General features: G+C 29.7%; 2 protein-coding genes and 1 pseudogene across 2 annotated transcripts; all 3 read right to left on the bottom strand.

Annotated features, from left to right (window-relative positions):
• Positions 1-1,258: 1,258 nt before the first annotated feature.
• On the bottom strand, positions 1,259-5,164 carry LOC104748324 (UPF0725 protein At3g19520-like). Its single transcript, XM_087487068.1, has 7 exons — positions 5,066-5,164; positions 4,799-4,942; positions 4,432-4,442; positions 2,123-2,220; positions 1,900-2,024; positions 1,710-1,796; positions 1,259-1,591 (listed from the first exon to the last, which is right to left on the bottom strand). The coding sequence occupies exons 1-7, from the start codon at positions 5,162-5,164 to the stop codon at positions 1,259-1,261; spliced, it is 897 nt and encodes a 298-aa protein (XP_087343194.1).
• Positions 5,165-5,973: 809 nt separating this feature from the next.
• LOC104748323 (UPF0725 protein At3g19520-like) lies at positions 5,974-7,657 on the bottom strand (annotated as a pseudogene).
• A 4,964-nt stretch (positions 7,658-12,621) lies between these two features.
• On the bottom strand, positions 12,622-13,710 carry LOC104746340 (peamaclein-like). Its single transcript, XM_087486994.1, has 2 exons — positions 13,423-13,710; positions 12,622-12,945 (listed from the first exon to the last, which is right to left on the bottom strand). The coding sequence occupies exons 1-2, from the start codon at positions 13,508-13,510 to the stop codon at positions 12,740-12,742; spliced, it is 294 nt and encodes a 97-aa protein (XP_087343120.1). The 5' UTR covers positions 13,511-13,710; the 3' UTR covers positions 12,622-12,739.
• Positions 13,711-21,788: the final 8,078 nt, after the last annotated feature.

The following is a 21,788-nucleotide window of genomic DNA, read 5'->3' as shown; positions in this document are numbered from 1 at the left end:
GAATATAATATTTTCAAAACACAACAGAATGCGTACTTATATATATCATAGTTTATATTTCCATATTGATTGTTGTTATTTGTTTAGTTGAAATAGAATGTAAACTATTTAGGAAACAAAATCTAAATTAATGTTATTTTTGGAAAAAATTTAGGGGTTAATGTTATAAATAATTTTTTAAATAAACAAAACTAAAAGGGCATAACATAAAATGTATTTCAAAAATGTTAATATAGATAATATAGACGGTTATTTAATTTCCTAAAATATAAACGTACCATTTATTTTTAGGAATTGTTGTTTTAAAGAAATTTAATATAAATTATATTAAAGTCAAACATTATTTAAACTCTCAAATTTTACATGTTCAATTTCGGCCCAAGTTTTTTTTAGTTTAGTGTCAAAGTTTTGTTTCATAGGACGAAACTGAGCTGAGTATATTGCTAATCGAAGAAAATAGTATAGCTTGTTTATTATGCTGTTTTCAAATCACAAGGGAGCTCAGAAGTTACGGAAGGGTGATGAGTGCACACGAATCAAAAAGAAACTTCAATAACTTTCAGAAACTTCAATAAGTTAAAAATTTAAATAATATCATAATTTTATGAAAGTTTCACAAATACTAAAATAAATGGGTTATTTTTCAATTTTTATAAGTAAAAGGTATTAATAATAAAATAAAAAAATAATCTCTACGGAATATTCTTTTTTAGAGGAAGAAATAGAGGTATCTATTGGAGCAAAAGTCACCTCTATTATAGAGTTCCTCTATTTTAGAGGTAAAAATAGGGAAAACCATTGGAGATGGTCTAAACAAGATTAACTACGAGCAAACCCTAATTGATGTCTATTCGTCGAATTGAAGGCTGGAAAGGCACAAGGTTTGTATATCGATGACTGAGTTTTCTTTCTGATTTCACTCAGTATTGTTGATGATGTGTTCTTTGTTTTGTAGCCTAGAAAAGCTAAGGATCTGGTGAAATGTTGGAAATTCAACCTCAAAAGTCAAATTTTGTGTTTTGTCTTCTCAATCCCTCCTTTAATTTGTCTTCATCTTCTGTGTTTCTCAAATTCATAACCATGGCTTTCACGACATCCCTCAAGATGCACAACTTGTAAGAAGAATATATCCCTAGTAATGCACGCATAGTTATGTTTATACATTAACTTCATTGTCTATTCAGAAACTAACTTAAAAAAAAAGCCCACTCAGAAACAAATCCACGTAACAGAACAGTTTAGTTTATTATCTGATAAGTTAGTGTAAGCGAGGTCGTTTTTCAGAACTTTGCTCATCATCGTCCAGAGCTTCTACTCCACTCACAGGTTGCTCAGTATTCAAAGCCTTTTCTCCAATGGAAAACCCACCTCGTAAAGTCAAGTATTCTGAACGCTCATCGAGGACTCTTCTAACTATGGCTTTTCGTTCAACATGCTCACCAACCTCATCACCAATCGGAGCCTCGGCCAACCCTCTAAACGTTATGTAGAGAATTGCACATTTGGCCTCGAGTCTCGCATTTGGCGGCTGCACATCTTCTTCCTTGGTTTCTATTGCCACTTTCAGAATCTGCAACTTGGACAGATCCCTCTGTATGCAACAACATGAGTTTCGAGACAAGAAAACCAAACCAAGTTAATGATTATTAACAACAATGGCACTGGTCGTGGTATGTGATTAATTGTTATGCCAAAAGAAATACAAAAACCTCTGAAGGCGTCCTAAGACGTACACAAACTGCAAGTTCCAAATACAAACGAATCCAATCATTGGCTAGCAAGTCTGATTCATTCACCTACAAATGCAACAATGAAAAAAGATCACTGCTTAACTGATCATGAGCAAAAAAACAAAAGAAGCGATCATGATCATCATTAGTGTCTTAATCAAAATCTTACCAGGTAAAATCGTTTTTGATCATTAAAATCAACAACTGAGGGCCAATCAGGCAATGCACCTTGGTAGAAAGCATCGGCCGCTGCTTCACTATGGAAATGAGGTATGAAACGCTTCTTTGTGATCACTATATATGCAACATTAATAATCAATCAATCAATCAATTTACTAGCATCTAGTGAGATTGAATACAAAAAAAAAAAAAGGAACAAGTGATCCAGTCACCTTTCTCTTCATCTTTAGGTCTAGCAATAGTGACAGTCAAATCCAAATTTCCCAAACTTTTTTCATCAAGTCGAAGCTGAAAGGTTTTCTGCAATTGGCTAGAAGGTAGGGATGTTGTCGTGGGTTTACCCAGCCCAGCCCAAACCCGAAAAAAACTTGCCCAGAAAAAACCCAAGTTTGAAAACCCAAATGGGTTTTAGGTTCTAGTGGGTAAACCCGAATGGATTTTTAGTTTTGTGGGTAAACAAGATTTTGCGGTTTTGGCGGGAAAATAAGATTTTGCGGTTTTGGGGGGAAAACAAGATTTTACGATTTTGGCGGGAAAACGAGATTTTGCGGTTTTGGAAGTAAAACGAGATTTTGCGAGTTTGGCGAGAAAACGTGATTTTGCGGTTTGACGGGAAAATATAATTTTGCTGTTTTGGCGAGAAAACGTAATTTTGCGGTTTTGGCAGAAAAACGAGTTTTCGTGTTTTGTGTTTTTGGTAGGAAAATGTGATTTTGCGGGTTTAGTGTAGGTGATTAGACTTGACAAAAAAAAAGTATAGGTGATTAGAAAGAAAAAAAAACCCAATGGGTACCCATAACTGATAGGGTAAACCCGTGTAAGACTTTATAGTTTTGGGTACCTGCCCATTTTTAACCCATTTAATTTCTTAGAGAAAAAACAGATCTCAAAACCCAGTTTTAAGCATGGGTTTCGGGTACCCACTGGGTTTTTACCCACTTTTGACATCCCTAGTAGAAGGATCTACTGCAACCGAAGTTATGAAGAAAGAGCATACCAAGTTCATTGACCTGTTGTCCCCTCATAAAAAAAATTATAGAATTATTTTTGTATGTATCTATATATACATTTTCCAAGTACAATTATGAAATAAATCTTCAACTTAAAACTTATTTACAAGACTGCCATTGATATTTAAATTTAATTTATAAAATTTAAACTAAAATATTAAAATGACTAACCTATTTTCCAAAATCGGAACTGATATTAAATATATTAATTACTGTTACAAATCTAATATTAAACATAATTTTCCATAAAACTCGGATCCTAATTTAATTAAGTTGTTGTTTTGGAAACATAATTATTATACTTTCAAAAAAAGAAAATATTTTCACTGTAGTAATTAACTTATACATAACTATATTAAGAGACTAAATAGTTTTGGAGACATAATAATTAACTTAGTTATTTTCAATTAACATATAACATTCAATTAATTGTTCTAAACGTCTTAATTCTGTCTTTTAAAAATACAAAAATAATAAAAAGTTACATTCTCTAATATTAATATGAAATAGTTAAATTCACACAAAAAATAATTGCATGTTTTCATAAGGATGACATTCATTGATAAATACCAAAGCTGTTATTAAAATTAGCTATTTTGGATTAAAATTGTTTTTTAGATTTGTTAATATCATATTTTTAAATTTTAAATTACAACATTAGCTATATTGGATTAAAATTATTTTCTAAATTCGTTAAGATCATAATTTAAAAAGTTAAATTACAACAACCAATATTTGGCATTTTAAGTTATCTTTGATTAGGTTTTCTATTTGTGGGTCAATTATATTTTAGAAGATATTCTATAGAATAATTATTAATTTGTAAAAATATATATTAATTGTTTACACAAATGTTTCTTAAATGTTTATAAAGTATTAGTTTTGAATTTTTTAGTTAAAATCTAACAACACACTGTAAACATCTCCTCCCCTATCTATATATACATTTTATGAAATAAATCGTGAAGTTCATACTTATTTACAAGCATGTCATTGGCATTAATCATTATTTTTTTCATTTAATTAATTAATATTAAGTTTCTATTTATGAAACAAGATTTTCCATCCTAAATAAATTTTCAAAATAATTGGAACCATTCTCTTTAACATTAAATATTAAGTTTATAATTAATTTAATTTATATTAAAATTTTTCAATTTTACAAAACAATATTTTCCCTATACACAAATTTCCTAAACAATCAGCCTAATCAATAAACTAATTGATTTTCGATCTTAAAGGAGGATCTGTGGCCGAGATTTTTGATCTCAACACATTGATCACAACGTATTTAAAACTAATTTTTACTTTCACGGATTTCATATGATGAATTTTTGCGGATTATAAATCTTTGAACATGTTGTCTGACCCGCCTAGCATGGCGGGTTTAGACTATAGAATCAACACTAAAACTATTAGTTTATCACATATATACTGTAGATTTGTAATCATAGTTTGGAAAATTAACTTATAAATTATTTAGTATATGAACTACAAAATATTACACATACTGTAACACATTCTTTATATTCAAAAAAATAAATAAATATACATAAAAATATAAAATAACATACCATATAAGCATATACCTCTGTTTAATTATAGAGAACAAAACAAATCTAGAATTTTATATTCTATCTAATAACAAATTTAATGTAATTAAGTTATAAACTTTATAAAAGTGTAAGAAGAAGAAAAAGAATTGTAAACAAAATTATAAATCAATTAGACAAAAGTTAATTAATTGAGGATTTGAAAACTAAATAAATTAAAAAATTTATATTTAGCCCCGTGGTGTACCGCGGGTAAAATCCTAGTAAAATTAATATTTATTGAGTAGCTAGGAGGAGGAGACTAATTAATTAAGCTCTTTTATACCTTGAGCATATTGTAACGATGAAGCCCCACCATAGCATAGATCTTGGGTAAACAAGCCCGAAGCCTAAAACGTCGGTGTTTACAGTTGACTGACCACAGTCCAGTGGTTCCTCTTGGTACTACTACACCATCCATATCGAAACCCTAAGTAAAGAATCTCTCAGTTTAATAATAATAATAATAATAGGTTCTTGCTCCCAAAAAAAAAACCTAGAAAAAAAAAAAAACTATGAAGAAATTAGATACGAGAATGAAAGACCTACGTGCATCGGATATGGCCGCTGTACGCCAGTAATCGATAAACTCCTTCCGATCATCTTCCAACCGAGACGTCGTCATATCATATGCTCCTCCTTCTTCGGACATGTCGGCGGTGTCGATGCACGCAATTTTGAAAGAAAAACATTATATTCATCCGAAGGATTCATTTATGGGCTTCAGTTGGGCCTTCTCTAAGCATACAAATTTCTCTAATCACCGCTATATCCTTCTTTAATTTCATCATAAGAATCAATAACTGCTGTGTAGATGAAAAAAACAGTGTTCTTGCTTGACATCACTACTTAGTTTCAGTTGGAGGGCAAAGAATATGAAAGCTTTACTTTGGAGTTAAGTGAAGAGACTAATTCATCAAGAAGATGGATTGTGAAGCTCCTTTTGTATTATTTCCGTGTGGGAGAAACATAAAAATAATCTTAAATGTCTTAGTGTTGTGTGATGCAATAGAAACATTTTAGTAGCGAAGGAGACATTCTCAGTACTATAATACATTAGTTTGGGTATTTTTTGCTTAATTTAAGATCTCCACATAAATAGTTTCAGGAAAGCAAGCATTTTGACTTGCTCATAAACAATGCAAAGCAAATTTTGACATGAGAAGAATATATAACGGGATTAAAGAATATCAAATGTAGCATGTAGATGACAGATAGCTTGCAACTAAGCTTGAGACAAAGAAATAAAATTGGAAAAAAATTCCACTTTATATCAGGGAAATTGAACCCCTTACTTCTCAATCTCTTTGTTTGTGTTTCTCGAATTCATAACTATGGCTTTCGCAAGATCTGTCAAGCTGCACAACGTGTAGGTCGTCCTTTGATGTTCTTAGTTAAGTTACAACCAAGAAGAATATAATGTCTCCATATTAATGCACACATATAGTATGACGTCCATAAATTAACTTACTGTATTCAGAAACGGTGCACTTAAAAAACTACACAGAAACAAGTCCACGTAATAGGATAATTTAGTTTATTATCTGGTCTAAGCGAGGACGGTTTTCAAAACTCTGCTGATTGTCCAAAGCTTCTTCTTCTCCACTCACAGGTTGGTCAGTATTTAAAGCATTTTCTCCAATGGAAAACCCACCAAGGAGAGTCAAGTATCCTGAACGCTCATCGAGGACTCTTCTAACTATAGCATTGCGTTCAACATGCTCGCCAATCTCATCACCAATCGGAGCCTTGGCCAACCCCTTAAATGTTATGTAGACAACTACACTTTTGGCCTGGAGTCTCCCATTTGGTGGCTGTATATCTTCTTCCTTAGACTCTACCGCCACTTTCAGAATATGCAACTTGGAAAGATCCCTCTGCATGCAAAAACAGTTTTGAAACAAAACCAACCAGTTAACTATTTTATCAACGTCAATGACACTGATCATGGCACGTGATGTTATGCCAAAGAAACACAAACCTCTCTAATCGACCCAAATTTGACACCAACTGCAAGTTCCAAATACAAACGAATCCAATCATTGGCTAGCAAGTCTGATTCATTCACCTACAAAAGCAACAATGAAAACAGATCACTGCTTAACTGATCAAGAGCAAAACAAAAGAAGTGATCATGATCATCAAGCAGTGTCTTAGTCAATCTTACCAGGTAAAATCGTTTTTGATTATTCAAATCAACAACTGAAGGCCAATCTGGCAATGCACCTTGGTAGAAATCATCAGCGGCTGCTTCACCGTGAAAGTGAGGAATGAAACGCTTCTGTGTGGCTGTCACTATATGTATGCAACATTAATAATCAATCAATCAATCAGCATCTAGTTAGTGAGAATGTTATCCTAAACTTGTATGCAAAAAAAACACAAGTCAGTCACCTTCTTCTTCTTCTTCTTCATCTTTAATTCTAGCAATAGAGCAAGTCAAATCCAATTTTCCAGAACCTGAAAGGTTTTCTGCAATTTGGTAGAAGGATCTATTGCAACCAGAGTTAAGTATAAAGATTGTACACAGCCCATTGTCTCGTTGTATTTCAGTAACTCACGGTACTAGAAGTTTGTCCCCTGGGAAATAAAATTGAATGGTTGTTATATAAATTACTAATATAAATTGAAGGAACCAGATAAGTAGCAAGAAGAGATTTGGAGGGAAGGGGAGGAGACTAGAGTAGATATTAGTTATGACCTTGAGCATATTGTAACGATGAAACCCCACCGCAGCATAAAGCTTAGGCACGCAATCGATAAGCCTAAACCGTGGGTGTTGACAGTTGTGAGACCACAGTCCACCTGTACTTGGTACTTCAAGATCATCAATATCGAAACCCTAACCAAAGAATCTCTCAGTTTCATAATAACTATTTAAAAAAAAAGCCCTAGCTAGAAGAAGCCACGAGTATAGTATTAGATAAGAAAAATACTAATAAGAAAATGAAAGAAGTACATCGGATTCGGCCACTTGACGCCAGTAACCCCTCGGCCCACTGAAAACTTTCTTCCGATCATCTTCCAAGGGAGACGTCAGATTTTTCCTCATCCTAGTCAAGCTTGCGGTTTGGCGGAATCGAGCGGCGGATGCAGTTTTGATATCCGGGCGATATATGCCATTAACATTATTAATATCTCGCATAGATATTTTTTATATTTTAAATACATTAATAATATATATGTATTTAATATATATATGATAATTTATTCTTGTAATAATATACAGTATATATATTTTAATACAAATTAACCATTATTGTGTGAAATCCTCTTTTTAATAAAATGGAAGTACATAACATTGTTTTGGTAGACTTTATAAGACTTTATAATTTTAATAAATGGTTACAAATAGGTTATAGATTAATCTATATACTTAATTAGTTACAAGTTGATAGTTCATATATTAAAGGTAACAAATAAAACCTTAATTGTAACAGAAAATCTTAAACGTGATATTCCAAATTGATAGTTCATGGATATTCCAAACTTTATTTTCGGAAGATCACGTTGTTTCCAAAAATCTACAATTACAATATTACCAATTTATTTTCCTGAGATTTTACTGATAGACCACAACGTTAACCAAGTTATTAAAGGGGATAAAAATATACTCTCAATCATAAATAGAAAGTACACAACTTTTTTTTGTATAATAAAACGGAAGTACACAATTTTTTTTGTATAATAAAACGGAAGTACACAACTTTTTTTTGTAGAATATATAATTTTTATAAGTTGGTTACAAAATAAATAATATATTAAATATAGGTTGGTTACAAAAAAAAATTTATAGATGAAATCCGTGGGCTATATGAAATTACAAATACACTTCAGAATATCTCAAAGAATCCTCTTATAGATAATATTCCAATGATTTATACAATTTCCAAAAAAAATCTTAATTATTCCATATATTGTTACACTATATATAGTGTTAGGCACAAAAATATACTGTTAGGTATAAAAAAGAATAAAATCTTGGCAATTAATCACACTTAATCGTGATTTCTGAGATTTTATGTGGATTTCAAAATAAAATCTGACCTAACATCCTTCCAAGCTTTTAATATAAATCAATGTTTTTAAAACCGGACCAAAAGGTGAACCGGAAGTCTTTCGGGTCACTGGGTCAACAAGTCGGACCGATTGAATTACAGGTCAATTAGTTTATTAGTTTGATTACATTTTATGAATATAACATCTACTTTTTATAAATATATGAACAAAACATACATAGTTAGGTACTAAGCAACTAAAATTAAACTTTTAAATGATTAGATAAAATAACTAACTGATTCTTTTATAAATAACAACATTTATTTTTAATTTGGTTTGAGTTTAAAGTGTGACCAAAATAAAATATTTTAATTTGAGATCGACAACCCGGTCCGACCCTCCTGTTCAACCACCGGTTCACAGGTTTTTAGTGGGTTTTTCTATTTTTTTGCGGGTTTAATTTTTTAGGTTTTTAGAGGTTACCATGACCGGAATATCTATCGGGTTGTGGTTGAATCGAACCGACCGGCCGGTCTGGTCCTGATTATTGATATAAATCATTCAGATCTCCATTCACCAAAATACATATTCATACAAAAAAAAATTAATAACAATCGTTTCTCAGTTTACAATGCTAAACCGTCTTCTAAATTATATTTTATTTTGAAATTATAATAAAAATAAAAGAAATTTTAACCCGTGCTCTAGCACGGGTCCAAATCTAGTTTGATTATTATTTTGAATGCTCAATACACTTTAATTGAATGATCCATGTGTGTATCTCTGCAATATTGATCGTTTTTATTTTCTAAGAGGGGGTATTAAATTGGTATTTTAGAAGATTTAAGAGTATTCTTATTCAATTGATGATTTTTAAAAATCTTTTAAAATCCTAAAATCACTTAAAATATTTTACAATTCCTTGTTATTCAATCAATAATTTATAAAACTTACTGAAAATCTACTGTTATTCAAAATATTATAACTTTTTTTTGAAATGCTAATTTGAAGGATTCTATATTTTTTTTGGTTTTTTAGTTGTAAAATATGACTAATCAAATCTTACCCTTTGAGATAGAATTTTGAAGGATTTCTGGAAAAAAAAAACCATCGGATACAAAGAGCGAAATCAAAATCGGAAGAGAAGGATATATTGCTAGTTTGCTACGAACCTTCTATCAACATAGAGCTTTGAGTCTTCTCAAACTTGGTTGAATTTTATCTAGGGCTAGGGCTCCGTATCAATTTCACGAGCTCTGCGATTTGTTGAACTTATAGGATCCGAAATTAGAAATGGGTGGAGAGGGAGATACGAGTCAGCCACAGTCTGATGAAGGAGGAGCTGTGACTGAAAATCAGGTGCTCAATCGGCACGGAAATTATTGTGAAGACGAGTCTCGATTCGACACTCGACAGTGGAGTCTTTCAAAGAGTTGGTGGCTCAGAGCAGCGATGTACCAGCCAATTAGCAGCGCTTGATTTATAAAGGTCAGACACTCCTCAGCTCTGGTAATTTTCTGACTATTCTGCATTTTAGGAGAAACACTCAACGACTGAATCATTCACTTCAAAGAAACACCATAACAGATCAAAAGTTTATGCAGTGATTATTGATGCTATTCGTGTGAAGTTTTCTTTCTCACATAGTTGGTTTTTTAGCAGGAACAATCTTTCTTCTTTCTAACTTGCCTGGAGATCCTGACATATCACCAGAATTGCATAATTAGCCAACAATTCTAGTTTTTGTTGAAGCTTCTTCTTTTGTTGGAATCATTTCTATGAACCAATGTACTTTTACCAAATATTTTTTTTGGCTTGGATCTCATACAAAACTACACAAGTTCTAACGTAGAATGTGTAACGAAGCAAGCCAGCATTCTGTCACAAGATAACATAAACAAGAAATCAGCAGAGTTTATAACATTAACAAGAAAGATTAGCCTATGTACATTGAGTGGAATCAACAGTGTTAGTAATTGACAAGGCCCGTTTGTTAATGGAAATAAATTTTATTAATATATGTATCAGTGCTTACATATATATATATATATATATATATATATATATGAAGACATAATTAAGAATGATGTTGTAGGAATCGGGATCATTAGAAGAAGTTTGGTTCTAAGTGAGAGAAGCTTAAACCAAATGGAGTGAAGTATCATATCGTACTTTCTCGGTTTAGTGCTCCACAAGAAATGTCTCTGAACCATCTTCACGTTACTCTGCATCTTCAGATTTCTCCTCATAGGAATCAGCAACAATATATTCTTCAGCCGTGAACCTCCTTCTCCGACACAACTATTGAGAAAACTGGCCAATCTAGAACATGAACGGTAGCATGAAGTTATCCGCAATAACCACATAGGACTCGATCCGATTTTGTTTTGGTATAGGATTTTCCTTTTGTGTTGTATTATATTTTAAAATCACCTAAAAGTTTAATAGCAAATTCTCATAGAATCACACTTCAATTCTTTTTTAAAATATAAAAAATTTAAAACATAACCAAATCTCTTAAAAAAAATCTCAAATCTTTCAAAATTCTAAAATTTTAAAATCCTATCAAATCCTTAAGGGGGGTGTATTCAAATTAGGATTTTGTGGGATTTTGTGAGATTTTGTGGTATTTATGATATTTTGGATTTTAGAAGATTTACAGTAAGCTTTTAAGGTATTTTAGTGGATTCATTATGATTTGATGAGATTTGGTGAGACTTTAAAATGGGACTTTGGTTGATTTTAAAGAGATTCTCACACAAAATACATTGTTCATCAATTTTTTAAATAGTCATCCTCCCATACGTAATAGTCATATTTGTCTAACAAAGTCATAATAATAAACAATAATAACATAGTCATCCTCTCGTTGACAAACCCACATATTTTATAAATCATAAACCAAAGTATACTAAAGTGTTTCAATTCAAATCCAGAAATGTGAGCTTCATTGCTCCAAATTAAATAGGCTCATTCGATCCGAACAGATAACACAAAAATTTTAAATGAAAAGTACGAAACACCGAAGCCCAACAATAATGTAAAATATGCTGCATCATCACGTCCATCAACACATGAGCGTGAAAATATAACTCCATACCAAGTATTCACATGAGCGAAACCGCCACCGTAATCATCAAGAACAGAGAACAAGAAAGGTACAGAGATGAAGATTGTCAGTGAGGTTGTGACACTGTCGTCTTCTTTCCACCTCTGTTCCCCTGCAAGTGAAATGGACAACTTCATCACATGACTTTGATCTAAACCTTTCTACCAACATAGTTTCAGTTTGCTTTTTTGTGTCTAGTTCGTTAATACCTTTGGCTGGGCGATATCATCCTTGATCTCTAACGTGTTTATTTCTCTTGTTAATAGCACAGACAAAGAAGGTTAGAGTCTCCTGTTACAGGAAACAATACTTTTGTGATATCATCGTCGATCTCGTCGTTTGTTTTTTTTTGTTTTAACCAATCCTTCAAAGACACACCCTGAAGGTGGGATTTTTTAAATAGGATTTCCTTTACAAAAATGTACCCAAAGTCTCTCACAATCAATATTATGTTTTCTTAAGAAAAAAAGAATTTGGTTTTGAATAACAGTGGATTTGTTATGATTTTTGCAAATTTTTGATTGAATAACACTGGATTGTGAGTAATTTTGAATGATTTTTAACAAATTTCATATTCAATAACAGTGGATTTTAGATATGATTTTAAAATCACTAGTTGAATAATAGTGGATTTAAAAAAAAATCACAAATCCTCCATAATCATGTTTTCAATACACCCCTCTAAGAATACCAATCTAATACCTCCCTCTAAAGAGATGAAGTTGATACAGAATACTAGATAGTCCTTGTAATTAAGAAATCATTAATCTTTTTATTCTTTTTTATTAATTAGTTTTATTGGTAGAAAACAAATAGTGTAGTCTCTGCCACTACACTATATATTCATGTACCATATATGCTGAATTTGATGCATTAATTTATCCATGGTACCCTGGAACTGTACCAGCTGGATGAAGCAACCATATATAACTGACAATATATATGAATACAGAACCATTGTTGCCTGATGGGAACTTTCCCCATATTGCTATCACGAGAAGGAAACAAAGAAACATGTAAACTAAAATAGTCAAAATACTCAACAAGTCTACGCATGCATGCATTACATGTTATTGTAACTGTTTATAAAAGTAGATAATTAAAGGGAAGGAGACGGAATTAAGGGCACTTGGGTTTGCCCTTGGAGCTAAGCTTGTCTCGATAGCAAGGGCACTGATGCTTGTTGCCAAAGGTACCAGAAGGAACACACTTGCATTCTCTGCAACAAATACCACAGTACTTAAGACATCTGTCTTGAAATCCTGCCTTTACACACCTTCCTCTGCATCTACTCCCACAATATACATCCAGGCCTTCTCTTCCTCCTTAAGTTGTCCCATTCCAATATTCATAATAATTTTAGATGAAGATAACATTATATAGAGACCTTTTACAATGGTGAAACGTACTTTTATACCTATATATATATATATATATTAATATGTACATTGATAACAATACATACATATATGCATACACCACTTATATAAAAACATTAAGTGGCCCTATTCATCAATATACTTCAGTTCTAGTACTTGACATACTATTCCGGTTAGATTATGATTTGTTTAACTTAAGGTTGTCTTTGTGTTATATATATAGACTCCAACCCTTTTGACTTTCCTATGCCTTATTTTGAGATTTATTTTTGTTCAGTAAACAAGTTTTCTATATTGAAGATATTGTAATTAAGGGGTTCTTATTGTCTATAGTTACTTCACCAAAAGACTTTTATACTATATGGATAGATCATGGACTTATAGTTCTACTTAATTAAGCCATATATATGCATGCGTACATACCTAGAGCAGCTGTGGCAGGAAAAATCATGAAGGGAACGAAGAGAAGAGCGAAGAGGAAGAAAGAAGCAAATGCTTTCTCGTAATTCATGGTTGCTTTCTTCGTATTGATTCTTGTTGTACTATGAGAGTTTCTTGAAGGTCCTTTTTGGCTTGGTGGTACTTTTTTAAGAACTGATTGTGAAAGTGATGAGACTCATTTTATATATCTAGAACGTAACAGCCGAAAATGATCACCGCCTTAGTCTCAGCCGAAATAAATGTATTGATTAGGTTATTTGTCTAGACGTGGCAAATCAAATTGTGGTCATTGTGATTCTTGAAATGGCTGCAATCTTCATACGTCGATATGCTCGATGATGTCTCTAGACTTTACTCTGATATTTTTTTTTCTTCTCCTACGGCTTCAACAACACGACACATAGCTTCATTAACATGTCATAAGTGTTCTAGTCTTGACATCTTTACCCCTTATTTTACTTAAATACTTTTGTTTTAACTTTATAATAAACTTTTCTAAGGTAAAATAGTGCAATTATCAACTTAGTAGGAATCTGATAACCTTTGTTTTGGGTTAATATATACGAAATAGATTTTTCTCTTTTGTTGTTGATGTGAAATATAATTTATAGTTGGAAAACAAGTGGGTCAAGTAAAGATGTTGTTTTAATCATTTACTAGATTAGGATCCGTGCTAGAGCACGAGTTAAAATTACTTTTATTTATATTATAATTTTAGAATAAAATATGATTTTGAAAATCAGGATTAATACTAGATTAGGACTTTAAAAACTTTTAAAATCAATTATATAAATTATATTTTATTTTAAAATTATAATATAAATAAAAGAAATTTCAATTTGTGCTCTAGCACGGTCATAATCTAGCATTAATGTTTAATTTTTAATTTCTGAATTCGATCTCGAATATCACGATTAATCTTGTGGAAAATAAAATTGGTAATATTGTGATTGGTAATATTGTGATTCTAATATTGTGATTGGTAATATTGTGATTGTTTAAAATATGTGGAAAATAAATTGGTAATATTGTGATTCTAATATTTGGAACCATATATGTGATCTTCCGAAATAAAGTTTGGAATATCCATGAACTATCAATTTGAAATAACCCGTTTAAGATTTTCTGTTACAATTAAGATTTTATTTGTTACAATTAATATATGAATTAATTTATAATATATGTATAATTTATTTGTAACCATTTATTAAAATTATAAAGTCTACCAAAACAATATTGTGTACTTCCGTTTTATTATATAGGGGTTTCTCAAAGTCATTTTTATTTGATACAAATTTATACATTTTAAAAGCTAATAATGTGGAATAAATAAAATTTGTCGCATAATATTTTACTTTTTCTTAAATCAGACCACTATTTAACTTTTATTAGACAATTTTAGACTGTTGGAATGTTGTTAATAAAAGATTATAAACACTATATATTATATGCCTATAAAAAGTGTTGTAATTAAGTGTTGATATAATTAAGTGTTGTAAATAACTTCGCTCCTCCAGTGAAGTTATTTCTCCCCCACTCGAGAGAGCTGACATGGGTGAATTAGACCGAGAGGGACTAATATAACGAGATCGTGACGGCGAAATTTGTTTAACGATATATTCAATAAGTGGAAACAAATTATAGAAGAATCAGTATCGACCGACTGGTCCATGATGATATGATATCATGGAAAATTGGTATTGTCATACATATATATATGGTATCAAGTTTACGTAATAATTAGACATGTACAAAAAAAAAAAATTAGACATGTACAATAGCATAAGTTGATGTATTTATACTAGTATTTTTGCAGTAGTTTTTGCTCAAAAATCTGTTTTGGAAAGTTTTTGCATTTAATATTATTAAATGCTTATATTCATACGCAAACAAGTTTAGTTAATTTTCTCTACTATCCTTATAACTAAACAGAATTAAAATATTTTAAATATCCATATATATAATATTCTATAATTAATATAGATATTCAAAAATTTTATTTTATATTAAAAAAATTATTCTCCTATCATCTTTTTTTATTTTAAAATTTATATGTAGTGAATCATCATATAATACATAAAGTTAATAAAAATGTGTATTTTTTCCTGCATATATTATGATTTGAATTTTTTTAAACGAACATATATTACTCAATTAATATAAAAAGTATGTGTTCAACATACATATATAGTAAATTTACCATATATAGTAAATTATAGAATTTTAAGAAATTATAATTTATAACTAATATATCTAAACTTGATAAAAAGCTTAAAATTATGAATGTTTAAACATACTAAAATTTTAACATAACACAAACGAGTTATATTACATGACGGGTTATATGACATTACATGATTGAATTGATAATAGTAAAAAATAAAATATCATTAATATGATATTTCAATACGGGTTAAATCCTTATTTTACTATTTTAACAACATCATATAAAATATATCGAGTCAAACTGAATTAATTAAAATTGTATTAAATAAAAATTATTGTGCGGTATATCACAGAGCATAATCGAGTCATAATTTAAAATTGTTGTGCAGTATACCACGAGTCATAATCTAAAATTAACAAAAATCTATATTAGCAAAATTATTATTAAAATAATACATTAATAGAAAAAATAGAAAAAAAACTTGTCTCGCGGTATACCGCGGATCATAATCTAGTATTGTAATTAAGTTTATTGAATAAGTGACCATGCCAAAGCCAATTTGCATTCAGATTCTATAATTGCTGAAGCGAAGGCCAGCTTGGTGAGAAGTGAAAACACTAACATCCCACTCTCTCTTTCCCTCTTCTAACCTTCTTTTCTCTTTTGGGGTTAATAATAACCAAAGCCGCTTTCAGTATATAGGACACTAGATCATGACCCGCGATACAACGCAGAACAAATTTTTATATATTGTATTTTGATTTATAGTATCATTTATCTAAGTTTTAAAATTCGAAATAATTTTTATTTGTGATAAGAAATTGTTTTATTGTTATGATTTATATATTTTTTAAATTATATAACTTGTTTCTTAATTGTATTTCCAAAATAAATGTGTTTAATTTATTTTTAAACTTAAATTTATTTTTTAAATTTACTGATTTTATTGGAGTTTATTTAATATTTTTTTAAGATTGCATATACTAATCTTAATTAAATCAGTTAATTCGACATATCTTATATTGGTATTATTAAAAATAGTAAAATAAAGATTTAACTCGTGTTTAATTATCAAATTAATGATACTTGAATTTATGGTAATATCGATTGAAATCTGTCCCATCATACAAACTCTCATGCAATATAACCCGTATGTGTTATTTTAAACTTTTAATATGTTTAAATATTCATAATTTTAGAAATTCTATTAATTTTAGATATATCAATTCTAAATTCTACTATATAGGGAAGAATTAAAACAAAATTTACTTTACAAACCAAACCAATCATATATAAATTTTCAATTTTGGTTCTTATAAAGTGAAGCTTCCGGCTCATTCAAATTTAGATTTATTTTGATTTTATATATAATAACACTCTGGATTATTATCTAAACATTTTAGCTGAAATGGCTTGGTGAACACACTATTTATATTAATAGAGTAATATATGTCCGTTTTAAAAATTTTGAGTCACATTATATGCAGAAAAAATTAGATTTTTTATAATTTCATGTATCTTCTTATAATTAAAAGAGAAGTACATTTTAAAAAATGTCTAAAATCTTGGCTTTCTTTACAGTAATTGCCACTCAATATAACATTAAGGAGAATGTTAATTGAAATTAAAAAGGGTAAAGTTGAGATTAAGAATTTTAATTAAAAAAATCCAACCCGTTTAGAGAAGATCCGCGTGCTTGTGTAGGATCTTTAAGCGGGTTATCAATTTTTCTTTCTTTCATCATCTCCATTGAATCTCTTTGGATAATTGCTTCTTCAGTCGGTAAACAATAAAACAGATCTTTAATTTGAATTATTAAATCAGTCATGATGTGTTCGATGGAGTTATTATTTATATATCATGACAATTTAAAACTCAAAATCTTTACAAAAAACATATATTTGTTCTTAACATAGAAATCAATAATTAAGTTTTGGATCTAACATATTTTGTATAGAAAATAGAGATAATAAGAAGAACATATGAAAATCAGGACTTAGGTTTCGGTTTTTACAGAGATCGATTGAGGAAGAAGACGAAGGTAATATTGTCATTTTACCATATATAAAACAAAACAAAATTGAAGTTAAATGTGTGATAGCTGTGTTCGAACTCAACACCTACGACTATCAAAACAACAACCCTTGAGCCAGTAAACTATGATACATTAGTGGAATTACTCTCAATATCTAAAACTATATACTACGCGTTAAGCTATATTATTTTTCTTAAAAATAATGAGTTTATAAATTTTCTTAAATCGATTAATCTAAAGCATATTCCTTAAACCGATTAATCAATCCCTATTATAGTAAAAGAGAAGTACAACTTACACAACGGACAAAAATACCTCTGACACCAACAATAGGAAGCATCTCGGATAAGGTCAAAAATGACTTTCCTGTTTCTTCAAGCGGGTTATAATTCAAAAATAACCCAAAATTCTAAAATCGGATCTACTTGGTTATTATAAGGGCTTCAAATATGGGCTATCGACATGTACCAAAGACAATTAACAACGCCATAAGATCTGATATGGTTGTGATCCATAAATGTCGGTATAGAATCTCATCAATATACAAAAAAGATTTCCAAATTTCCAAATACAAATTTACCTCTCTCTCTCACAAATACGATCCCATAAATCTCGCTATACAACATATGAATCCATAAATTGTCTCTCTCACAAATTTATCATTGTTAAGAATCTATTACCTAATTAACTACTAAGATTTTTATCCCACATTCCAAGAATATACCATAAATTATACTATCAAATCATACCTAACGGAGAATACGTGACGACTCCCTATAAATACAATGATACTAATTGAAGCTTTAATCACCATACCTTCTTTACTTTCTCCTTTCTGTGTTCTTTCAAGCCTTCTTCAATGGCTGCTGCTCTGGTGCCTATCATAGATCTGCATCCATTCTTGGAAGCAATATAACATCTATTCCCGAGAGACTATAGAAATGGTTTTATCAGATACCATGGAATAAGCTTATATTAGTAGTTTTTGTATGTATCATATTCGTTTTCATTAGCTTATATGTTTATATGTAAGTTTATTTGTAGTTTTTTTTTTTGCAAGAATCCATTTATTATGTTCCTAAATCAATGTGTTTTTGTAGATGTCAATGGTGAGATATTTAATTTCGGCTAAATGAAAACTCATGACATGGAGGATAGGATTAAAAACAAAATCGAGTTTGTACTCAGGGATACAAGGTACTAATGAGTTTGTACCTATACATATAACAATTCGTAACTTTTTAACACTATGCTACTGAATTACTATTTTTTTCTTTCTTAAGAGATGAATGTTTAGCGTGTACACTATGGAGGGTCTTTTGCTGAAAACATTCTCTTAACTTGCGAAAACAACATGCATAAGATGGTCAAATGTAAAAAAAAAAATGGTCAAATGTTTGCCTTTTTTTTAGGCAAACACAGCGATTTGCTAAGGTCAATTCTGTCAAAGGTATATCTATGTAAGTTTTATATTTGCAAAGTTATGTATGCTTTACTTATAAGCATGTGTTGTAAGAGGTTTATTACAAGAATGAAATGTTATTAGATGAGTTTAAAAATCCAATACCGTTCATATATCATTACTTAGTTTGCTATTTTTTATTTGCCGGGTTTTAAGTTAATCATGGATTGAAACAATCATAAATATTCTATTAGATTTTTAAAATAATTAGCAACTCAACTGATACCAATCTTCCTTCTTTTTTTTTTCTTCAGCGTACAAATTTTCCAATCACCTTAAACTTATAAAAAAGGTGAAATCAAAATTGATAGAAAATATATAAGCATACCACTGTTTGGGAACCAAAATCATCAACTACTTTCGGAAACAAAATAACAATCTGAGAGCATGACAATCAATTGAAAAATACCAAATGATAATTTGCAAAATTTAACTTAAAAACTGAAATGACTTACCAAAATACATGCAATTGGTTCATAACTCTTTGAAATCAGTAAAGCCAAAGTGATTTTGTTGAATTAAGTAATTTCCGATCTGTACATATAAACCCTTTGACTGCGGCAGCGTTTTCCCGATTTCGATTTTGTGGTAGGGTATGCTTTCTTCAAAAAAGGAATAGAAAACCACCATGTTTGGAAATAATTGATATGAAGACATGTTCGATGTTGACATGAATCGAAGAACATAATTGAAGGGAAGTGATAGAAGATTGGAAAAGGTTGGTTTAGAATTTGAGTTTCTCGATTTTGTCGAATGTAGTTAAAAAAAAGTGTTTAGTTTAATGTTAAATTGAATAATTTTATAAAAAAACCCTAACTTAGTCCATTATGATTATTTATAAGACAATACTAAGGAGCCCACTAAACTAAATTGTTGAGATTACATACAGCCCAATAACTTCAATAGAAAAAATCAGACATAAATTTCTATGTAGAGTCCGTGTTTATAAGAAACTTTACAATAAACTAGGAAGCATTTGATAGTAAAGACTAATAAGAGTTATTACATGAAATGCCTTTTTTGTTTTTTTAGAACATGAAATGCTATTTAAATAAGTGTTTTCTAACCATGAAATCAAGAAAATGGCAAAAATTCAATTTACTCATACAGATTTTAAATATATCTAATTCATTTGGATCCTTGACAGAAATTCTTATAAAATTTTCAACTTTTAATTAAAAAACTAACCATGATTTATAGATTTTCTGAAACATTTTTTGTGTGGATACATATATCCTGTGTATACAATTTTGCAGTGTGTCAAAACATGTATGTAATTTTGCAATGGGTCAGAACATGTAGAAAACTTTGCTGGAAACTCTTTTATGTTTATATTAAATTTTTTATCAAAAATCCCAAAAACTTAATCATTTACACAATATTTCATATATCTATTTTATAAATTAATACAATTTTTCATTATTTTATTTTATCCAAATTCATGAAAATATTAAAATTCTATCCTTTTATTTTATTTTATCATAACTCAGTATATTATCAATCACTTTCTTTTTCTCCTTCTATTATTGTATCAAATGTCCAAACTCATAACAAAAATATATTTTTTACTGACCGTGAAATAAAAATATAACATGTATCAATCTGTTATGAACTTTTGTTATATGAACATTCCCCCGCGCTGTAGCGCGGGTCCGGTCCTAGTATTAATTAAAATAGAATTATTCAAAGTATATTTCCAAAATTAGGTTAACCAAATCATTAATTCGACTGTTTGAATTTGGAAATTTGGCACCTTGATTTTGTAGTTACTAATGTAGTTAGTACCTTGATTTTGTGTACGAGACCTCCAAAATATTGTGACTCTATATATATCGGATAAATGATGACCATTTGTTTATACTGTATATATTTGTAAATCGGATAGACTACATAAATATGGATCTACTATTACATTAATAAAGTAGGTTAATAAATGGGTCAAGTATGAATAACGGGTATTACTATATGGTGCTACTACACTCTATAATATGAAACAAATTGATCATATACAAATTAGTAATTATAGCTTTTAAAACTTAATAATTTGATTTTTTTTTTATTTTTAATATAAGAAATAACTGTAAACTAAAATTTACTTAGTAATAAACATAAAAGATCAAAAATCTAAAAATTATAAAATATTTGACCCGCGGTATACCGCGGGTTCAAACCTAGTTATATGATGAAAGGAGAATCAAATTTAAATTTTAAACAAATATTGCTTTGAATAGTTTTTTTTTTATAATCTTAAATAGAATCATGAGTTATATACATTAGTGAATATTTTGGGTAATAAATTAATGGCTTTAGCAATAAATATGATGGCATGTCTGTAAATAAATCTAACTCTAGAATTTATTTCATAAATCTGCTGCAATTATATTAGTATAGATAGATATAGATAGATAATACAAAAATGGAACTAAGAACTCATATTAAATGACATATGTAAAAAAGACTGAGTCAAACCTTAACAAATTAAAAGTATAATGCCTAAAATAGTATTATGATTTATGAGACAGTCTATTTATAGAAGAATTACAGCTTTCTTATAATAAAGAATGAAGATAGAACTTTCACATAAACCTTTAAATTAAAGTTTTTAAAACGCACTAGTCAAAGATGAAAATATGAATAACAAATATTAAAACTAATGCCGAGAAGAGATAAAAATAATTATGCAA

This window comes from Camelina sativa, chromosome 15 (assembly GCF_030686135.1).
Source record: "Camelina sativa cultivar CO46 ecotype springtype chromosome 15, ASM3068613v1".
NCBI classification, from domain to species: domain Eukaryota; kingdom Viridiplantae; phylum Streptophyta; class Magnoliopsida; order Brassicales; family Brassicaceae; genus Camelina; species Camelina sativa.
The sequence above is the reverse complement of the archived record's forward strand: the minus strand, read 5'-3'. Positions and strand labels throughout refer to the sequence as shown.